At 51.5% G+C, this 17034-nt stretch overlaps 2 protein-coding genes across 3 annotated transcripts in view; one reads left to right on the forward strand and one right to left on the reverse strand.

Moving 5' to 3' along the window:
* ZFP1 (ZFP1 zinc finger protein) overlaps positions 1-7313 on the reverse strand; it is a 64505-nt gene extending 57192 nt beyond the window's left edge. The window contains exon 1 of the mRNA XM_057534777.1: positions 7183-7313. The gene's annotated coding sequence lies outside the window, so the exon portion shown is untranslated. The remainder of the gene's footprint in view (positions 1-7182) is intronic.
* A 2326-nt stretch (positions 7314-9639) lies between these two features.
* Positions 9640-15200, forward strand: LDHD (lactate dehydrogenase D). 2 transcript variants are annotated; one of them, XM_007198279.3, is made up of 11 exons: positions 9640-9815; positions 10326-10438; positions 10686-10827; positions 11060-11201; positions 11336-11495; positions 11876-11940; positions 12035-12163; positions 12260-12387; positions 12852-12942; positions 13022-13133; positions 13221-15200. In XM_007198279.3, exons 1-11 carry the CDS (start codon positions 9744-9746, stop codon positions 13384-13386), a joined length of 1320 nt encoding a protein of 439 aa, XP_007198341.2. In that variant the 5' UTR covers positions 9640-9743; the 3' UTR covers positions 13387-15200. The 2 variants fall into 2 exon arrangements, with proteins under 2 accessions (XP_007198341.2, XP_007198340.2); XM_007198278.3 differs by having other exon boundaries at positions 9643-9815; positions 11741-11940.
* Positions 15201-17034: the final 1834 nt, after the last annotated feature.

The following is a 17034-nucleotide window of genomic DNA, read 5'->3' on the forward strand; positions in this document are numbered from 1 at the left end:
CTCCCATTCTGAGGGCTGTCTTTTTGTCTTGTTTATAGTTTCCTTTGCTGTGCAAAAGCTTTTAAGTTTAATTAAGTCCCATTTCTTTATTTTTGTTTTTATTTCTGTTACTCTAGGAGGTGGGTCAAAAAAGATCTTGCTGTGGTTTATGTCAAAGAGTGTTTTTCCTATGTTTTCCTCTAAAAGTTTTATAGTGTCTGGCCTTACATTTAGGTCTTTAATCCATTTGGAGTTTATTTTTGTGTATGGTGTTAGGGAGTGTTCTAATTTCATTCTTTTACATGTAGCTGTCCAGTTTTCCCAGCACCACTTATTGAAGAGGCTGTCTTTTCTCCATTGTATGTTCTTGCCTCCTTTGTCTTAAATTAGGTGCCCATATGTGCATGGGTTTATCTCTGGGCATTCTATCCTGTACCATTGACCTATATTTCTGTTTTTGTTCCAGTACCATACTGTCTTGATTACTGTAGCTTTGTGGTATAGTTTGAAGTTAGGGAGCCTGATTCCTCCGACTCCATTTTTCTTTCTCAAGATTGCTTTGGCTATTTGGGTCTTTTGTGTTTCCATACGAATTGTAAGATTTTTTGTTCTAATTCTGTGAAGAATGCCATTGGTAGTTTGATAGGGATTGCATTGAATCTGTAGATTGCTTTGGGTAGTATAGTCATTTTCACAATATTCATTCTTCCAATCCAAGAACATGGTATATTTCGCCATCTGTTTATGTCATCTTTGATTTCTTTCCTCAGTGTTTTATAGTTTTCTGAATACAAGTCTTTCACCTCCTTAGGCAGGTTTACCCCTAGGTATTTTATTCTTTTTGTTGCAATGGTAAATGGGAGTGTTTCCTTAATTTCTCTTTCTGATTTTCGTTGTTGGTGTATAGGAATGCCAGAGATTTCTGTGCATTAATTTTGTATACTGCAACCTTACCAAATTCATTGATTAGTTCTAGTTTTCTGGTGGCAACTTTAGGATTTTCTATGTATAGTATCATGTCATCGGCAAATAGTGACAGTTTTACTTCTTCTTTTCCAATTTGTATTCCTTTTATTTCTTTTCTTCTCTGACTGCTGTGGCTAGGACTTCCAAAGCTATGTTGAATAAGAGTGGTGAGAGTGGACATCCTTGTCTTGTTCCTGATCCTAGTGGAAATGCTTTCAGTTTTTCACCATTGAGTATGATGCTTGCTGTGGGTTTGTCATATATGGCCTTTGTTATGTTGAGGTAGTTTCCCTCTATGCCCATTTTCTGGAGAGTTTTTATCATAAATGGGTGTTGAATTTTGTGAAAAGCTTTTTCTGCATCTATTGAGATGATCATATGGTTTTTATCCTTAACTTGTTAATGTGGTGTATCACATTGATTGATTTGCGTATACTGAAGAATCCTTGCATCCCTGGGATAAATCCCACTTGATCATGGTGTATGATCCTTTTAATGCACTGTTGGATTCTGTTGCTTGTATTTTGTTCAGGATTTTTCATCTCTGTTCATCAGTGATATTGGTCTATAATTTTCTTCTTTTGTGATATCTTTTTCTGGTTTTGGTATCAGGGTGATAGTGGCTTTGTAGAAAGAATATGGGAGTGTTTCTCCCTTGGCAATATTTTGGAAGAGTCTGAGAAGGATAGGTGTTAGCTCTTCTCTAAATGTTTGATAGAATTCGCCTGTGAAGCCATCTGGTCCTGGACTTCTGTTTGTTGGAAAATTTTTAATTACGGTTTCAATTTCATTACTTGTGATAGGTCTGTTTATATTTTCTAATTCTTCCTGGTTCAGTCTTGGAAAATTGTACCTTTACAAGAATTTGTCCATTTCTTTGTGGTTGTCCATTTTATTGGCATATAGTTGTTTGTAGTAGTCTCTTATAATCCTTTGTATTTCTGCAGTGTTGGTTGTGATTTCTACTTTTTCATTTCTAATTTTATTGATTTGCGTCCTCTCCCTTTTTTTCTTGATGAGTCTGGCTAAGGGTTTATCAATTTTGTTTATCTTCTCAAATAACCAGGTTTTAGTTTTATTGATCTTTGCTATTGATTTGTTTCTATTTCATTTATTTCTGCTCTGATCTTTATGATTTCTTTCCTTTTACTGACTTTGGGGTTTTTGTTCTTCTTTCTCTAGTTGTTTTAAGTGTAGGGTTAGATTGTTTGAGATTTTTCTTGTTTCTTGAGGTGAGATTGAATTGCTATAAACTTCCCTATTAGAACTGCTTTTGCTGCGTCCCATAGGTTTTGGGTCATTGTGTTTTCGCTGTCATTTGTTTCTATGTATTTTTTTTCTTCTTATTTGATTTCATCAGTGATCTCTTGGTTATTTAATAGTGCACTGTTTAGCCTCCATGTATGTGTGTTTTTTACAGTTTTTTTCCTGTAATTGATTTCCAATTTCATAGTGTTGTGGTCAGAAAAGATGCTTGATACAATTTCAATTTTCTTAAATTTTCTGAGGCTTGATTTGTGACCCAAGATGTGATCTATCCTGGAGAATGTTCCATGTGCACTTGAGAAGAAAGTGTATTCTGCCACTTTTGGGTGGAATGTTCCATAAATATCAATTAGATCTATCTGGTCTATTGTGTCATTTAAAGCTTCTGTTTCCTTATTTATTTTCTGATTGGATGATCTGTCCATTGGTGTAAGTGGGGTGTTAAAGTCCCCTACTATTATTGTGTTGCTGTCAATTTCTCCTTTCATGGTTGTTAGCATCTGCCTTATGCATTGAGGTGCTCCTCTGTTGGGTGCATAAACATTTATAATCGTTACCTCTTCTTCTTGGATTGATCCTTTGATCATTATGTAGTGTCCCTCCTTATCTCTTGCAACAGTCTTTATTTTAAAGTCTCTTTTATCTGATACGAGTATTGCTACTCCAGCTTTCTTTTGATTTCCATTTGCATGGAATATCTTTTTCCATCCCTTCACTTTCAGTCTGTATGTGTCCCTAGGTCTGAAGTGGGTCTCTTGTAGACAGCATATATATGGGTCTTGCTTTTGTATGTATTCAGCCAGTCTGTGTGTTTTGGTTGGGGCATTTAATCCATTTACATTCAAGGTTATTATCTATATGTATGTTCCTATTACCATTTTCTTAATTGTTTTGGGTTTGTTTTTGTGGGTCTTTTTCTTCTCTTGTGTTTCCCGCCTAGAGAAGTTTCTTTAGCATTTGTTGTAAAGCTGGTTTGGTGGTGCTGAATTCTCTTAGCTTTTGTTTGTCTGAAAAGCTTTTGACTTCTCCATAGAAACTGAATGAGATCCTTGCTGTGTAGAGTAATCTTGGTTGTAGGTTTTTCTCTTTCAGCACTTTAAGTATATCCTGCCACTCCCTTCTGGCCTGCAGAGCTTCCACTGAAAAATCAGCTGATAACCTTATGGGGATTCCTTTGTATGCTATTTTTTGTTTTACCCTTGCTGCTTTTAATATTTTTTCTTTGTATTTAATTTTTGTTAGTTTGATATATATGTGTCTTGGTGTGTTTTTCCTAGGGTTTATCCTGTATGGGACTCTCTGTGCTTCCTGTACTTGGGTGACTATTTCCTTTCCCATGTTAGGGAAGTTTTCCACTATAATCTCTTCAAATATTTTCTCAGACCATTTCTTTTTCTCTTCTTCTTCTGGGACCCCTATAATTCGAATGTTGGTGCGTTTAGTGTTGTCCCAGAGGTCTCTGAGATTGTCTTCCATTCTTTTCATTCTTTTTTCTTTATTCTGCTCCTCGGCAGTTATTTCCACCATTTTGTCTTCCAGCTCACTTATTCATTCTTCTGCCTTCGTTATTCTGTTATTGATTCCTTCCAGTGTAGTTTTCATTTCAGTTATTGTGTTGTTCATCTCTGTTTGTTTGTTCTTTAGTTCTTCTAGATCTTTGTTAAACATTTCTTGTATTTTCTCAATCCGTGCTTCCATTCTATTTCCGAGATTCTGGATCATCTTTACTATCATTACTCTGAATTCTTTTTCAGGTAGATTGCCTATTTCCTCTTCATTTATTTGGTCTTCTAGGTTTTTACCTTGCTCCTTCATCTATGACATATTTTTTTGCAGTCTCATTTTTTTTTTTTTTTTATGAGGGGGATTGTGTTCCTGTTTTACAGGTTGTTTGGCCTGAGGCTTCCAATATTGGAGTTTGTAGGCTATTGGGTAGAGCTGGGTCTTGGTGCTGAGATGAGGAACTCTGTGAGACCTCACTCCAATGAATATTCCCAGGGGTCTGAGGTTCTCTGTCAGTGCAGTGGTTTGGACTCGGAGCTCCCACCGCAGGAGCTTCCCCCCGACTCCGTGTTGGCAAATCAAGATCCCACAAGCCGCGTGTGGTGGCCCCCCAAGAAAAAAAGAGAGAACAGTAACAAAGTAAAATATAAAATTAGACTAGGAAACTAACAGATATGTTAGAAAGAATGCAAAAATAAAAATATAGATGGATCAACAACCACAAGGTATGTCAGTACCATAATAGTAAAAAAGAGGAGGAGGGGGGGCTTCCCTGGTGGCGCAGTGGTTGAGAATCTGCCTGCCAATGCAGGGGACACGGGTTCAAGCCCTGGTCTGGGAAGATCCCACATGCTGTGGAGCAACTAGGCCCGTGAGCCACAACTACTGAGCCTGCATGTCTGGAGCCTGTGCTCCGCAACAAGAGAGGCTGCGATAGTGAGAGGCCCGCGCACCACGATGAAGAGTGGCCCCCGCTCGCCGCAACTAGAGAAAGCCCTCACATAGAAATGAAGACCCAACACAGCCATAAATAAATAAATAAATAAAATTAAAAAAAAAAAAAAAGAGGAGGAGGGAAAAGAAAGAAAAAAAAAGGAGGGTGGAAAGGCCTTGGCTGTAGAGAGTGGGGCCTAAGCAAGGGCGAGGTTTGGGTGGTGGGTGGGGCCAATGCTCAGGACCTACAGGGCTGGAAAACCCTGGGGACTGTGGGCGGTGGGGCTTAGGCTCCAGGAACAGAAGGGGCCCAGGCGTGCCCCCCATCTCGGGTCTCAGAGGGCAGGGCACCTCACCAGGGAGCCCAGCAGGCTTCCTGGGCTCGAGTGGGCAGGGCAATCACCCTCCGCTCCTCTCCTGCTCCTCCCAGAGGGTCCCTCCTGCCTGCCTCTCCTGATCCCCTCGGCCTCCCTCCTATGCCCCCAAGGACCCACGCAGCCTGGAGGGGGCTTTGGAAGGCAGGGGATCAGCCTGGGTGCTCAGCAGGCTCCCCGGGCCCAAGTGGGCGGGGCAAATGCCCTCTGCTCCTCCTGGAAGGCCCCTCCCGTCTGCCTCTCCTGATCTCCCTGGCCTCCCTCCTATGCCCTCAGGACCCACATGGCCTGGAGGGGGCTTTGGATTGCAGGGAACTGGCTTGGGAGCTCAGCAGGCTCCCCATGCCCCAGTGGGTGGGGCAATCGCCATCCACTCCTCTCTCGCCTGTCTTTCCTGATCTCCCCAGCCTCCCACCTATGCCCCCAGGACCCACACGGCCTGGAGGGGACTTTGGATTGCAGGGGACTGGCTTGGGAGCTCAGCAGGCTCCCCGGGCCCCAGTGAGCAGGGCAATCGCCCTCCGCTCCTCTCCCATGCCTCCCGGAGAGTCCCTACCACCTGCCTCTCCTGATCTCCCCAGCCTCAGGGGTGCCGATCTGGTCTGGCCTCCACTTCTCCTCCCCCCTTTCTTCCCCTACGTCCTACCGGTTCACTCTGGGGTTCCTCCCCTATCCTTGGGGATTAGAGTCCCCACCAGCAGCCGGCAGGCGCCCTAGTTGTGGGGAGACGCTAACTCCACGTCTTCCCACACCACCATCGTGACTCCTCCTGTTGGGTTTTAAGAGCACATCTAGCATCCAAATCTTGGTTTCTAAAAACCATTCCTGACTAAAAGGAACAGAACTCCTTGGAAAAGCAGTTGATTACTGATCTGGGCAGGGAAAAGACAAGATGAGCCTGGAGCATCTTATGGTACTAGAATGTAAGACAGTGCTCATAAAAAGGTAAGGGCCAGTCTAGAGGGCAGACAAGCCTATATGACAGAGGTCCCCAGTGACCAAAGCTGGGATAATCTGAACAACAAAATAAATAATCATTGTATTAGATTATAACCTATGGAATAAAAAAATATCCATGAGTCTATATTGGTAATGTACAAATGATTCAGTAAATAAATAAATGAAGCAGAAGGGATGGCTCTTCCTTAGAGAATAATTCTGACTAAATAATATCAAAGAAATAAGAGACATAGAAAATCACTGTTAGAACGCCATGATAACAACGAAGGTAGGCAAGATCCACCAACGAATGCTAAAAATAATGAGTGAAAGTGAGGTGAAACAGGATATTTGCAGCCTTAAACTTTCTACCCTGGTATATTTATTAACTACAAAGAGAAAAATAGTAACTTCACAGTGCAGAAACACCACAGACATGAACTAAACTAAATGATCAAGGCTATTGCCATCAGTAATAAGACATATTGACCCCTTACACTGCTGATATGATATATTGAGAAGGGAACCTCACTTCTGTAATATACTTGCCAAAAATGCATGGCCTCCATCTACTTGTGAGAGAACATCAGACAACCCACACTGAGGAACGTTCAATACAGTAACTGATCCATACTCCTCAAAATGTCAAGGTCAGAAAGACAAGGAGAGACTGAGGAACTGTCACAGATTGTAGGAGATGAAGGAGACAAGACAACTAACACCCCAGAAAACCAGAGAACATTAGTGGAAGAACGGGTGAAATCAAATTTGCAGTTTAGTAATGTACCAATTCTCTAATTGTATCAATTAGTATTTTACTAATTCTTAGTTTTGATAATTGTACTGTGGTTATGTATAAAGTAAACATTAGTGAAAACTAAATGAAGGGTATACAGAAACTTTCTGTACTATTTTTGCAGCTTTTCTCTAAGTCTAAAATTATTTCGAGGGACTTCCCTGGTGGTCCAGTGACTAAGACTCCACGCTCCCAATGCAGGGGACCTGGGTTCGATCCCTGGTCAGGGAACTAGATCTCACACACCGCAACTAAGAGTTCGCATGCCTCAACTAAAGATCCCACATGCCACAACTAAGACCTGGTGCAGTCAAATAAATAAAATAAAATAAATAAATATTTTAAACAAAAATTAATTAATTAATTAATTAATTAATTAATTAAATTATTTTGAAATAAAAAGGTAAAAATAATTTGGATACTCACCCTTTATCTGTTAATCATATGAAAATATCTTCCTCTTTTGGCACTCTGGTTGAGTTGATGCATCTCCGAGCTGGAATGTTAGCTGTTCCTTCCAAAGGCCATTCCTTCTATTGCTCTGTCAGGTCGGCGGCCTCAGGATGGGGAGGTAGACATTAGGATTAGTGGATCCCATGGTCATCTGCCCATTACTGCACCCCCCTTTGCTAAAAAGTGGACCACCTGGCCTGAGGGGATGGTATGTGATATACCATGTCGGTGGGTCAAACACTGTGTGAGCCTTCAGATGCCGGTGCTGGCTGAGGCCATGCAGGCAGGAGAGGCTACCCCATACGCATAATATGTACTGCGTTGATTTCAGTCAAGATAAATTGCTCCCTTTCCAGAGTGGAAAGGGTCTGACGTGGTCAGCTTGTTACCAAGTGGCTGGCTGGTCTCCCTGAGGAATGGTGGCATGTGGCAGATTCAGTGTCGCTGTAGGGTGGACATTCAGCAGTGGCAGTAGCCAGGTGAGCCTTAGTGAGTGGGTGTCCAGGCCGGTGCACCCGTTACTAGCCTCTCCCCTACTGCCATTGTGCCAGCGCTGGGGTGGTTTTTGACAGGCTGGCCGATGACTGCTGGCTGACTCACGCTGTTTACTTGGTTTAGTCTCTTCCATGGTAGATGCTCTCTGGTGGGCGTTAACATATGATACATGTGCAATAAAGACCTCACTTTGTGCCTGGTCCTCAAGATCCATCTATGTGCCTCTTCTCCAAACCCCCTTGACCCTGATGTTCCAATCTCCTCATAGGCCCCTGACCAACCAGCCAAGGCATTCACCATTGCCCATGGGCCCATATATATTCTTCTATTGGACCCCTTTTCTTTCTACAAAAGGGAATGACCAGGTGCACGACCTGGAGCTCTGCCCATCGGGAGGATCTCAGGGTTACCCCCAAGTAGGGCTGTAGTACAACAGTCCATCTTCAGCTCAGACCCTCATATTGAGCCAATCCATTCACGAATCAAGCTTGAACTTTTTCCTCCTCCATCAGCTGGTCATAAGAGTTCCCCCATACGGCTGTAGGTGTGAGCTGAGGGAAAGGTACTGGCCAAGCAATGGTGGGTGACATGGGGGTCTGGGCCACCTACTCATGCAGCTCACTTTGCCCTCTGGCCCTGCTTGTGCCCAATTTTCTTGTCCCCCTTTTTGTTTTGGACCTGCCTAACTTTATGACTTGGTGGGTCTGATAGAAGACAGCTCATGACAGCCAGCTCTGGCCACATGATCACTCAACGATATCTTGTGGTCACACTCACCATCTTAACCAGGACCCAGTAGTAGGCCGGGGCAGTTTTTTGTATAGTGTGTAGGTCTCTGTTGCAGATGTCCTGACCCTGCTCCAGAACCATAGGGATCTCTATCATGGCTCTTCTTTTTAGGGTTTGCCACAAAACTCTACCTGGCATCTCTCCTCCATCCATAGATACCTCTGGTACCAACAGCTACATGTGGCTGACGGCTACCATATTGGAAAGCACAGATACAGAACATTTCTATCAGTTCAGCAGGTGTATTAGACAGTACCACATCTAGATCTAACAGTTTACAAGAAGTACAGAGGCTGGAGAAATATATTAAACAATCTCACAAGGATACAGTCATCCAAAAACAGAATGCGGAAAATTCTACAGAACAAGTGACCCAGTTTCTTTAACAAATAAATGTCATGGAAGAATGTGGGAGAGGGAAACTGTTGTAGATTAAGAGTCTTATGAGACACATTAACCAAATGCATTGTGTGGACTTTCCCTGGATCTTGATTTGAACTAACCAACTGTAAAAGAGACGTTTTTTGAGATAAGCCAGTTAAGCAACACACTGAGAGTGGAAATGTGGGCTCGTTCAAATGTGGTTGGGGAGAAGGACCCAAGTAGGAGTTTGTATTCCTGGTTTGACTGGGAAGAAAAACAAAGTCAGAAATAGCTTCATCTCGGTAATGTTAGCAACACGCTTCTTCAAATTTGCTGTGGGAGGAAAACAGAGCTTGGAATAGTTTCAAGAGCAACAGCCACATCACTCCCCTCGATCCTGGGATGTGCCCAGTGGGAGAGTGGAGACAAAGGGATGCGACAGTCTTTTCCTTCGCTTATCTGGCACACTGCTGCTCATCCTTAGCACTCCTCTTCCAGGAAGTCTTCTTGGCTTGCCTTACTGCCCTACCCCATCCTAACCCCCAAGAGCCTCCCTGTGCTTTCCTCCTCATAGCCCCGATCAAGGCCTACCCTAACTGTGACACCGGAGCTGGGACTTGCAAGGTGAGAAAGATCAAGGGTGTGTGCCAAGCCCCTGAGCCTTGCTGGACCTCTGGGTATTCGGGCCACAAGAAGCCACTGCATAGTCTTAAGCCAGGAAGTGGTGGCTGTTCTGTTTCCCTTTGTGCTCAGTAAGCCTCACCTCTCCTTTAAGAAGTACTGACTCAGCGAGGGCTGACAGGGCCACCTTAAGGCCGTGCCACCTTAAGCAGCCCTGCCCCCAGCACAACCAATAGGCTGCGGTGGTCACCGGCTGTTGCCCAGCTATGGCCAGCCTGCTCCGGGCTGCAACTTGGGGGATGTTCCCCTGGAGGGGCTACTGCTCCAGGAGGAAGCAGGTAGGTGGGAGGGGAGGAGCCCCTTAGAGGGTGGGGGGCCCCCGATGCCGAGTTCCGGCCCGACTCTGTGCTGCCCCAGCACCAGGAGACCTTGAGCAGAGGCTCGCTGGGCTCACCCCAGGTCAAATGTGGGTGCTCAGTGAGCTGGGCCGAAGCCCTCACAGCTGCCATGAGTGGGGCTGGGGGGTGTCAACTGAAAGATTTGTGGACTCTAAGGCACCCCTTTGAGGCCCCGGAATACACACACGTTTTGAAAGAATGCCTGGGAGGCAAGGAGCTGGGTTCTAGGCCAGGCCCTGTCCTGGACTTGCTGGCCTCTTTTCCTCATCTGTAAAATGGGAAGAAATCCCCAGAAGGGCTCCAAGAGCCCTACGAGCCCCCAGCCGAGGCGGGGTAGGGGTGTGGGTGCCTCTGTTCACAGGCAATGGAATCCCCACTCCCACCCCTCCCACTGGCCAGGTGGTCCCAGGTATCTTTGAGTGACCCTGCCTATGTGTTTCTCCCCTGCAGGGCGAACTCAGCGAGGGCTTTGTGGAGGCTCTGAAGGCAGTTGTGGGGAGCCCCCATGTGTCTACTGCTGCTGCGGTCCGAGAGCAGCACGGGCACGATGAGTCAATGCACAGGTGGGCTCCGCTGCCCCCCTGCATCACAACCCCTGGCTGGGAGTGAGAGTCCTGGGTTATCTTCTGCCCCTCAACCCCCGCCATCTGTTTTTGGGTGCTCTGGCATTCTCCACCTCTCCTCTATGCCCCCAGAAGGGTGTTCCCTGCCCCTCGCCCACTGTGCAGCCTCAGGCCCTGCAATACCTTCAAACTTGAGTGGGACCAGAGGGTACCACACACCCCTACATTGCTGAGGGTCTGGTTCCAGGTGCCAACCTCCGGACGCCGTGGTGTGGCCCCAGAATGTGGAGCAGGTCAGCCGGCTGGCAGCCCTGTGCTATGGCCAAGGCGTGCCCATCATCCCGTTCGGCTCGGGCACCGGGCTTGAGGGTGGAGTCTGTGCCGTGCAGGTATGTATGGTGGGTGGCCTCCTCCCCTGGCCAGGCTCTAGTCCCACCACACTTGTCACACTGGCAGCTGCCTCCTCCACCACACCAGCCTGGCTGGCCAGGTCCAGCCCTCCTTACCTGCCATCCTGGGGCTCTGGTCTGGCTGCTGGGAGGTCGGCCACGAGCTGGGGTCCTGGGCACTGTGTCCTGGCGAAAGATCTAGGTCAGTGACTGCTTGAACGCCCTCCGCCAGGGCGGCGTCTGTGTCAACCTGACCCACATGGACCGAATCCTGGAGCTGAATCCGGAAGACTTCTCTGTGGTGGTGGAGCCCGGCATCACCCGCAAAGCCCTCAACACCCACCTGCGGGACAGCGGCCTCTGGTTCCCTGTGGGTAGGCTGGGGCTCCAGGACTTTCCCGGGCCTGGAGGGCTCCCTGGTGGCAGGGGTGTTTCTGGGGCTTGGCGGGACCCCTCTGCCCACGGGCACCCGCCCCAGGCTTCCTTCTGCCTGCCTTCTGCCCTCCAGACCCCGGTGCAGACGCCTCTCTCTGCGGCATGGTGGCCACCGGCGCCTCGGGCACCAACGCTGTGCGTTACGGCACCATGCGCGACAACGTGCTGAACCTGGAGGTGGTGCTGCCGGGAGGGCGGCTGCTTCACACTGCGGGCCCCGGACGGCACTTCCGGTGAGCGCCCTCTACCGGCGGCGACGGGGCCTTCTGGAGAGGCGGGTCATGAAACTGCCCTGTGGGCCAAAGCTGGTGGTCCGGAGGCCGATTTGGGCTTTGCCAGGGAACGGCTGCCTGGGTGGCAGTCTGCACGGAGGCGGGTCAGCCCAGACCTCAGGCTCAGCTCCCCACCTGGCTTCTGGCCAGAAATCCGTCGTCACGTGGCCTGGGCACTCACCTACCTCATGTCCCCGGGGACCCAGGAAGAGCGCAGCTGGCTACAACCTTACCGGGCTGTTTGTGGGCTCCGAGGGGACGCTGGGCCTCATCACGGCCGCCACCCTGCGCCTGCACCCTGCCCCTGAGGCCACGGTGGCCGCCACCTGTGCCTTCCCCAGCGTCCAGGCGGCCGTGGACAGCACCGTACACATCCTCCAGGCTGCAGTGCCCGTGGCCCGCATTGGTGAGCCTGGGATTGGGCCGTCCAGGTGGGCTCCCCAGAGGAGGCGCCCTTCGAAGGCCACGCGTCACCTCACGTGGCCTCTCCTTGGTCCCAGAGTTCCTGGATGACGTCATGATGGACGCCTGCAACAGGCATAGCAAGCTGAACTGCTGCGTGGCGCCCACGCTCTTCCTCGAGTTCCACGGCTCCGAGCAGGCGCTGGCAGAGCAGGTGCAGCGCACAGGTGTGCTGGGGTGCTGTGGGTGGGGCAGGGCGGTGGGGGGGGGGTGTCCGGGCTGCCCCAGAGTAGGGTCTGGTGTCAACCCCCCGCCTCCTACAGAGGAGATCATCCGGCACAACGGAGGCTCTCACTTCTCCTGGGCCAAGGAGGCTGAGGAGCGCAGCCGGCTCTGGGCAGCGCGGCACAACGCCTGGTACGCTGCCCTGGCGCTGCGGCCCGGCTGCAAGGTGAGCGGGCTGGGGTGGACGCGGGAGCCTTTCCTCAGCCTACTACCCTATTATCCAGGGCAGCAGGCAGAGGCCCCGGCGGGCAGGACTGCCAAATCCTCGGGAGGGAGCCCCTGCCCCGAGCCAGGCCCTGGGTGCAGGGACCGAGCAGGTGCAGTGTGAACACAGACGGCAGGCTTCCTGGAGGAAGAGGTGGTGAAGCGGAAGGTGGTAGCCAACAGGAAGGGGAGGCTGAGCTCCAGGTGCTGGGGGGCCTGCACGGTAGCGGGGGTGGGGAGCAGGATGAGAGCCCTGGGAGCCTAGCCGGGCCAGTCGCCTTGTTGCACAGGGGAAACTGAGGCTTAGAGACAGCAGGCACGTTCATGTGAGAGGCCGAGCCCCCTAAGCCCATTCGTAGCCTTGACCCCTTACCTCCCGGGCAGGCTGGGTGAGGGAGGGAAGCTCACCGGCCTGCCCCGACTCAGGGCTATTCCACCGACGTGTGTGTGCCCATCTCCCGGCTGCCGGAGATCCTGGTGCAGACCAAGGAGGACCTGCAGGCCTCGGGACTCACAGGTTCTGCCTGCCCCAAGCGGGGCGCGGTGGGAGGGTGGGGGCGGGGCTGGGGCAGCAGCTCTGTCCTCTGGGCCCCCAGGAACCATCGTTGGGCACGTGGGTGATGGCAATTTCCACTGCATCCTGGTGGTAGACCCGGAGGACCACGAGGAGCTCCTCAGGGTCAAGGCCTTTGCAGAACAGCTGGTCAGGTAAGGGCAAAGCAGGAAGCAGGGTGGGGGAGAGCTGAGGGAAGTGGGAGGGGCACCCGCTGAGGACCTCTTCCCGCTGCTTCCCAGGCGAGCACTGGCACTCCATGGCACGTGCACGGGGGAACATGGCATCGGTCTGGGCAAGCGGCTGCTGCTGCAGGAGGAGGTGGGCACAGTGGGCATTGAGACCATGCGGCAGCTCAAGGCCACGCTGGACCCCCGAGGCCTCATGAACCCAGGCAAGGTGCTGTAAGGGGCTCGGAGCACCCGGCCCACAAGCCCCCAGAGAGTGGCACCTCCTGTTCCGGAACCTGTTTTCCCGCCACGGAACAGCTCTGCCTTTGCCTAGACCCTGCAGGGGTCTTCGCCAGCCCGCTAGCCCTTTTATCCAAGCCGAGGCCAGAGAGAGGAGGGAGAAGCCTGGTTGGCCGTCTTCTCCCTGGCCCTCTTGCCGGCCTCAGGAGCCTTTGGTCCAGTAAATGGCTCAGGGTCATTCCCGGTGAAGCTGCTTTCTCTCTGCTCGCTTACACGTCCTGCAAGGTGGTGTGGGTCAGTCACCCCAAAGACTAGGACGACTCCCCTCCACCTTAGCCTCCCCATTGCCCGGGCAGGAGAACAAAGGCTGGGGGCCCCAGCACCCATAGCCCAACTCCATCTGCCTGGTGACAGGAATGCTCCTTTGCTGGTGGGGGAAGGGACCTTCGGCTCCACACTCATAGACCCCCAAAATAAACCTGAACCCCACTTGCAGTTGTCTGGAGACGAGCAGGCGGCACCTGTGAATGGCCCCCTGTGCCTGCCCGCCCCACCTCCTCCAAGTTCTCTGTCCTTTGGCTGGTGACGCCCTCGTCCCTCATCCCGGGCCTGCCCTCTGACTTGCTGCAGCCTGAGGAGGGGCAGCTGCTCTGCCTCTCAGAGCCCCAGGGCCTAAGGACTTGCCCATGTCCATCATCACTTACCACAGACTCCCCCACTGAGCCCCAGCTGGGCTCTAGAACATTCTGAACATGTCCTTCAGGTGGCTGCTACCAACCATTGCAAATGGAAGTGATTTTCCTGGTACCACACCTTTCCACAGTGTCATGTATTATACTACCAGCTTTTTTGCCCTCAACCTCAGGCTCTGTCCACCCTGGGGCCTGCCCCTGCCTTGGTCAGGATTCCTGATTAGAGGACCTTGTCTGGGGTACCTGGCAGTTGTTCCCCCTAAGCCCACGAGAGGGCGCCCGACACCTCGAAGCTTAGACACCAGTATCTGCTTGGGGCAGTGATGGCCAGCACTCACCTCTGCAGGGACCTGCAGCTCTCAGCTCTGGGCCCCCCACTTCCCAGGGTCTAGCAGGTGCCTGGAGTCCTGGAAACCAGTCTCTAAGCTCTCCACTCCCCTGCAGGTCCCAGGAGCCTCTAGTGCAGGCCCATCTCCCTCACCCCAAGGCCTTGGCCCTTAGGAAAGGGGCTGAGTGTGGGGCGCAGGGGAGCCAGCGGCACACTCCATCTCGCCTCACTCCCATTCTCCCAAGCCACCTCTGAGCTCCTTCCCTGCCTCCACCCCCTCCGCCCCTCCCCACCTCTCCCCCCAGCTGTTCAGGCAGCCCCTCTGGCTCCTGAGACCAGCTCGGTTCTTGGAACCCCTCCTCTCTGCTAACTCGGGGCTGAGCCCTGAGTTTGCTCCTCTGTGACATTTCTGTCCCTTGGATGTGCCAGGGGGTGGTGTGGGGCAAGTCCCATGGGCCCTCCCCCGCAAGCACCCAATAAAGCAGACTCGAACCATCTAACCATCAGCCACCAGTGCCCTCCCCTCCACGCAGGCTGCCCGCCACCAGCAGCCCCCCGGGGCAGCATTCCGCAGGGGCAGGCCCCTCCCCTACAGGGCAGGGCTTGTCTCTGACATGCCCCTCAGTGCCTGGCAACTAGTAGGTGTTCAGCAAATGGCCACTTCCCCACAATTCTTTACTAGGAAAAACTCCAAACACGCAGGAGATTTGAAAGAACAAGTACACTGTTCACTGAAATACTAGCCACTGAAGATTCAGCAATGAATATTTTTGCCTTACTTGCTTCGTGCGTGTCTTTTTCGGGGAACCATTTGGAATTGAGTTACAAATTTCTTGACATCATTCACCTACATAATTCAGCATCTATTCCCTAGGAATAAGGACCTAAAAACCTTGACACCATTAAATGGCTCCTAGATGACTGGTTTTAGTGAGGTGCCCCTTCCTAGGAAGCCCCCCCCCCCGCCGCCCAAGTGTGCTGGGCCCTTAGCAGGGGGAGTGGGTGGAACCCACCTCCCAGTTCCTGCCAATTCCCTCCCCTCCCGGAAAGGCAGAGTTGAGGAGAGCTGTTGGGATGGAGGATGACAGACACCAGTTCCATCTGGAAAGCCCGGACAACCCCGGTCCTACCCCCGCCCAGGAGCTGGCAATCTGGGTGTGAATTTGGAGGAGACGGCAACCGGCAGAGGGCTGCAGTGTGCCAGGTGGGAGTGAAGTCGCTGGGGGTGGGATAGGCACCAGCCCCAGGAGCCTGGAATAGCAGCCGGCGTGGGCTCCAGCCCTGCCCCGCCCAGCTCGACCCCTCAGCCCACCCAGGGCGCTGCCAAGGCTGCCGGGCCTAAGCCACCGAGGTGGGCACAGAGGCCTCCTCCGCCTGCAGGCCCAGGGGTCAGGCAAGGAGATCCTCAGGGCCAGCTTTGCTGGAGGAATTAAATATAGAACAGGCAGACATAGTTGCCAGGCAGAAGCAGGAGGTGCTGTGAATAGAACAGTGTTCTTTGCGGTGACAAAGCCATGAGCGAGCCTGCTATGCACGTGCCAGGGGCTTCTGGGCTGATCCTCTGACCCTCACGGTGGCCTCTGAGCTGCGTGACTTTGTTCCCACTTCACGTGTGGGGCATCTGAAGTTCAGATGAAGTCCTTTCCCCAGCGTGGTGCTGCCAGGCAGAGGAGCCCCATACAGACAGTTTAGAGCCCAGGTTTTTGCCACCATGGCGACTGCGGGTCCCCGGGGTCACCACCCCACAAGCTCAGACCCACAAACTCCTCTTGAGTATTTCTCTGAAATGCTGAGCGTGCCAGTGCCTTGGCTCGCATTTGCCCACCAGCCTGCAATGCCCTTGTACAGAGCAGGTGCTTCAGCAAGTGTCTGACAGAAGACAACTGCAGAGCCTGGGCCTGGTGGGGTCAGACCCCATAGAGGCAGCAGCACACAGGAGGCCCGGGAAGGGGCGGAGCAGGCGTCTTCCTCCACAGCTTCCTTCACAGGCTCTGCAGGAGGCTCTGGAATGCCGCTATGGGAGCCGGTCTGGCACAGGGACAGAGGCCGGGTGTGCACTGCTACCTGCTGCCCTGAGCTTCCCACCCAGCCCAAGGTGTGCCAACTCTTGCGAGCCCTGAGTGGCTGGTTCTAGTTCAAGGGCTCTGAGCTGGCTCAGCCCCAAACCAGGGCCTCTTTCTGGGCCTCACTGAAGGATGCCCATGAGTCAGCACTGAGATGTGGCCGGAGCAACAGGAAGGGCAGGGTGTGGAATGGGGAGCCGAGGATTCGGGGGGGACGGTCTGGGCCAATGCCTGGAAGAACCCGCATCCTTGCAGCCTCCATCTGCTGCAAGATCTTTGCCCTGCAGATCTTTCCAGAAGAGTTCTGTCACGACCACTCCACAGGTGATGGCAGATAGATTCCACGAGGCTTGAATGGGTCGTAAACCTGCGGGACTCCGGCCTGACCTGCCACGTTCCCTCACCCAGGCATGACCGCTGAGAACCACATCACACACCTGTAGCCCCGATGCTAGCCTGAAGGAAGGCTCAGGAGGTAGGCAGGGGAGCAGGGGACAGACCTTCAACGCCCACTTCTTGATTGTGTAACAATACTTGATTAAAATGAAGTCACACAGTGCATC

The sequence above is a fragment of the Balaenoptera acutorostrata genome, chromosome 19 (genome assembly GCF_949987535.1).
Source record: "Balaenoptera acutorostrata chromosome 19, mBalAcu1.1, whole genome shotgun sequence".
In the NCBI taxonomy this organism is placed as follows: domain Eukaryota; kingdom Metazoa; phylum Chordata; class Mammalia; order Artiodactyla; family Balaenopteridae; genus Balaenoptera; species Balaenoptera acutorostrata.

Excerpts from the sequence above, each read along its gene's own strand:
- LDHD (XM_007198278.3), top strand. The coding sequence starts at position 9,744 with ATGGCCAGCCTGCTCCGGGCTGCAACTTGGGGGATGTTCCCCTGGAGG. Across the intron at positions 11,496-11,740 it reads GGCCCCGGACGGCACTTCCG|GAAGAGCGCAGCTGGCTACA; the intron begins GTGAGCGCCCTC and ends CCGGGGACCCAG. Across the intron at positions 12,943-13,021 it reads GCAGGCCTCGGGACTCACAG|GAACCATCGTTGGGCACGTG; the intron begins GTTCTGCCTGCC and ends CTGGGCCCCCAG.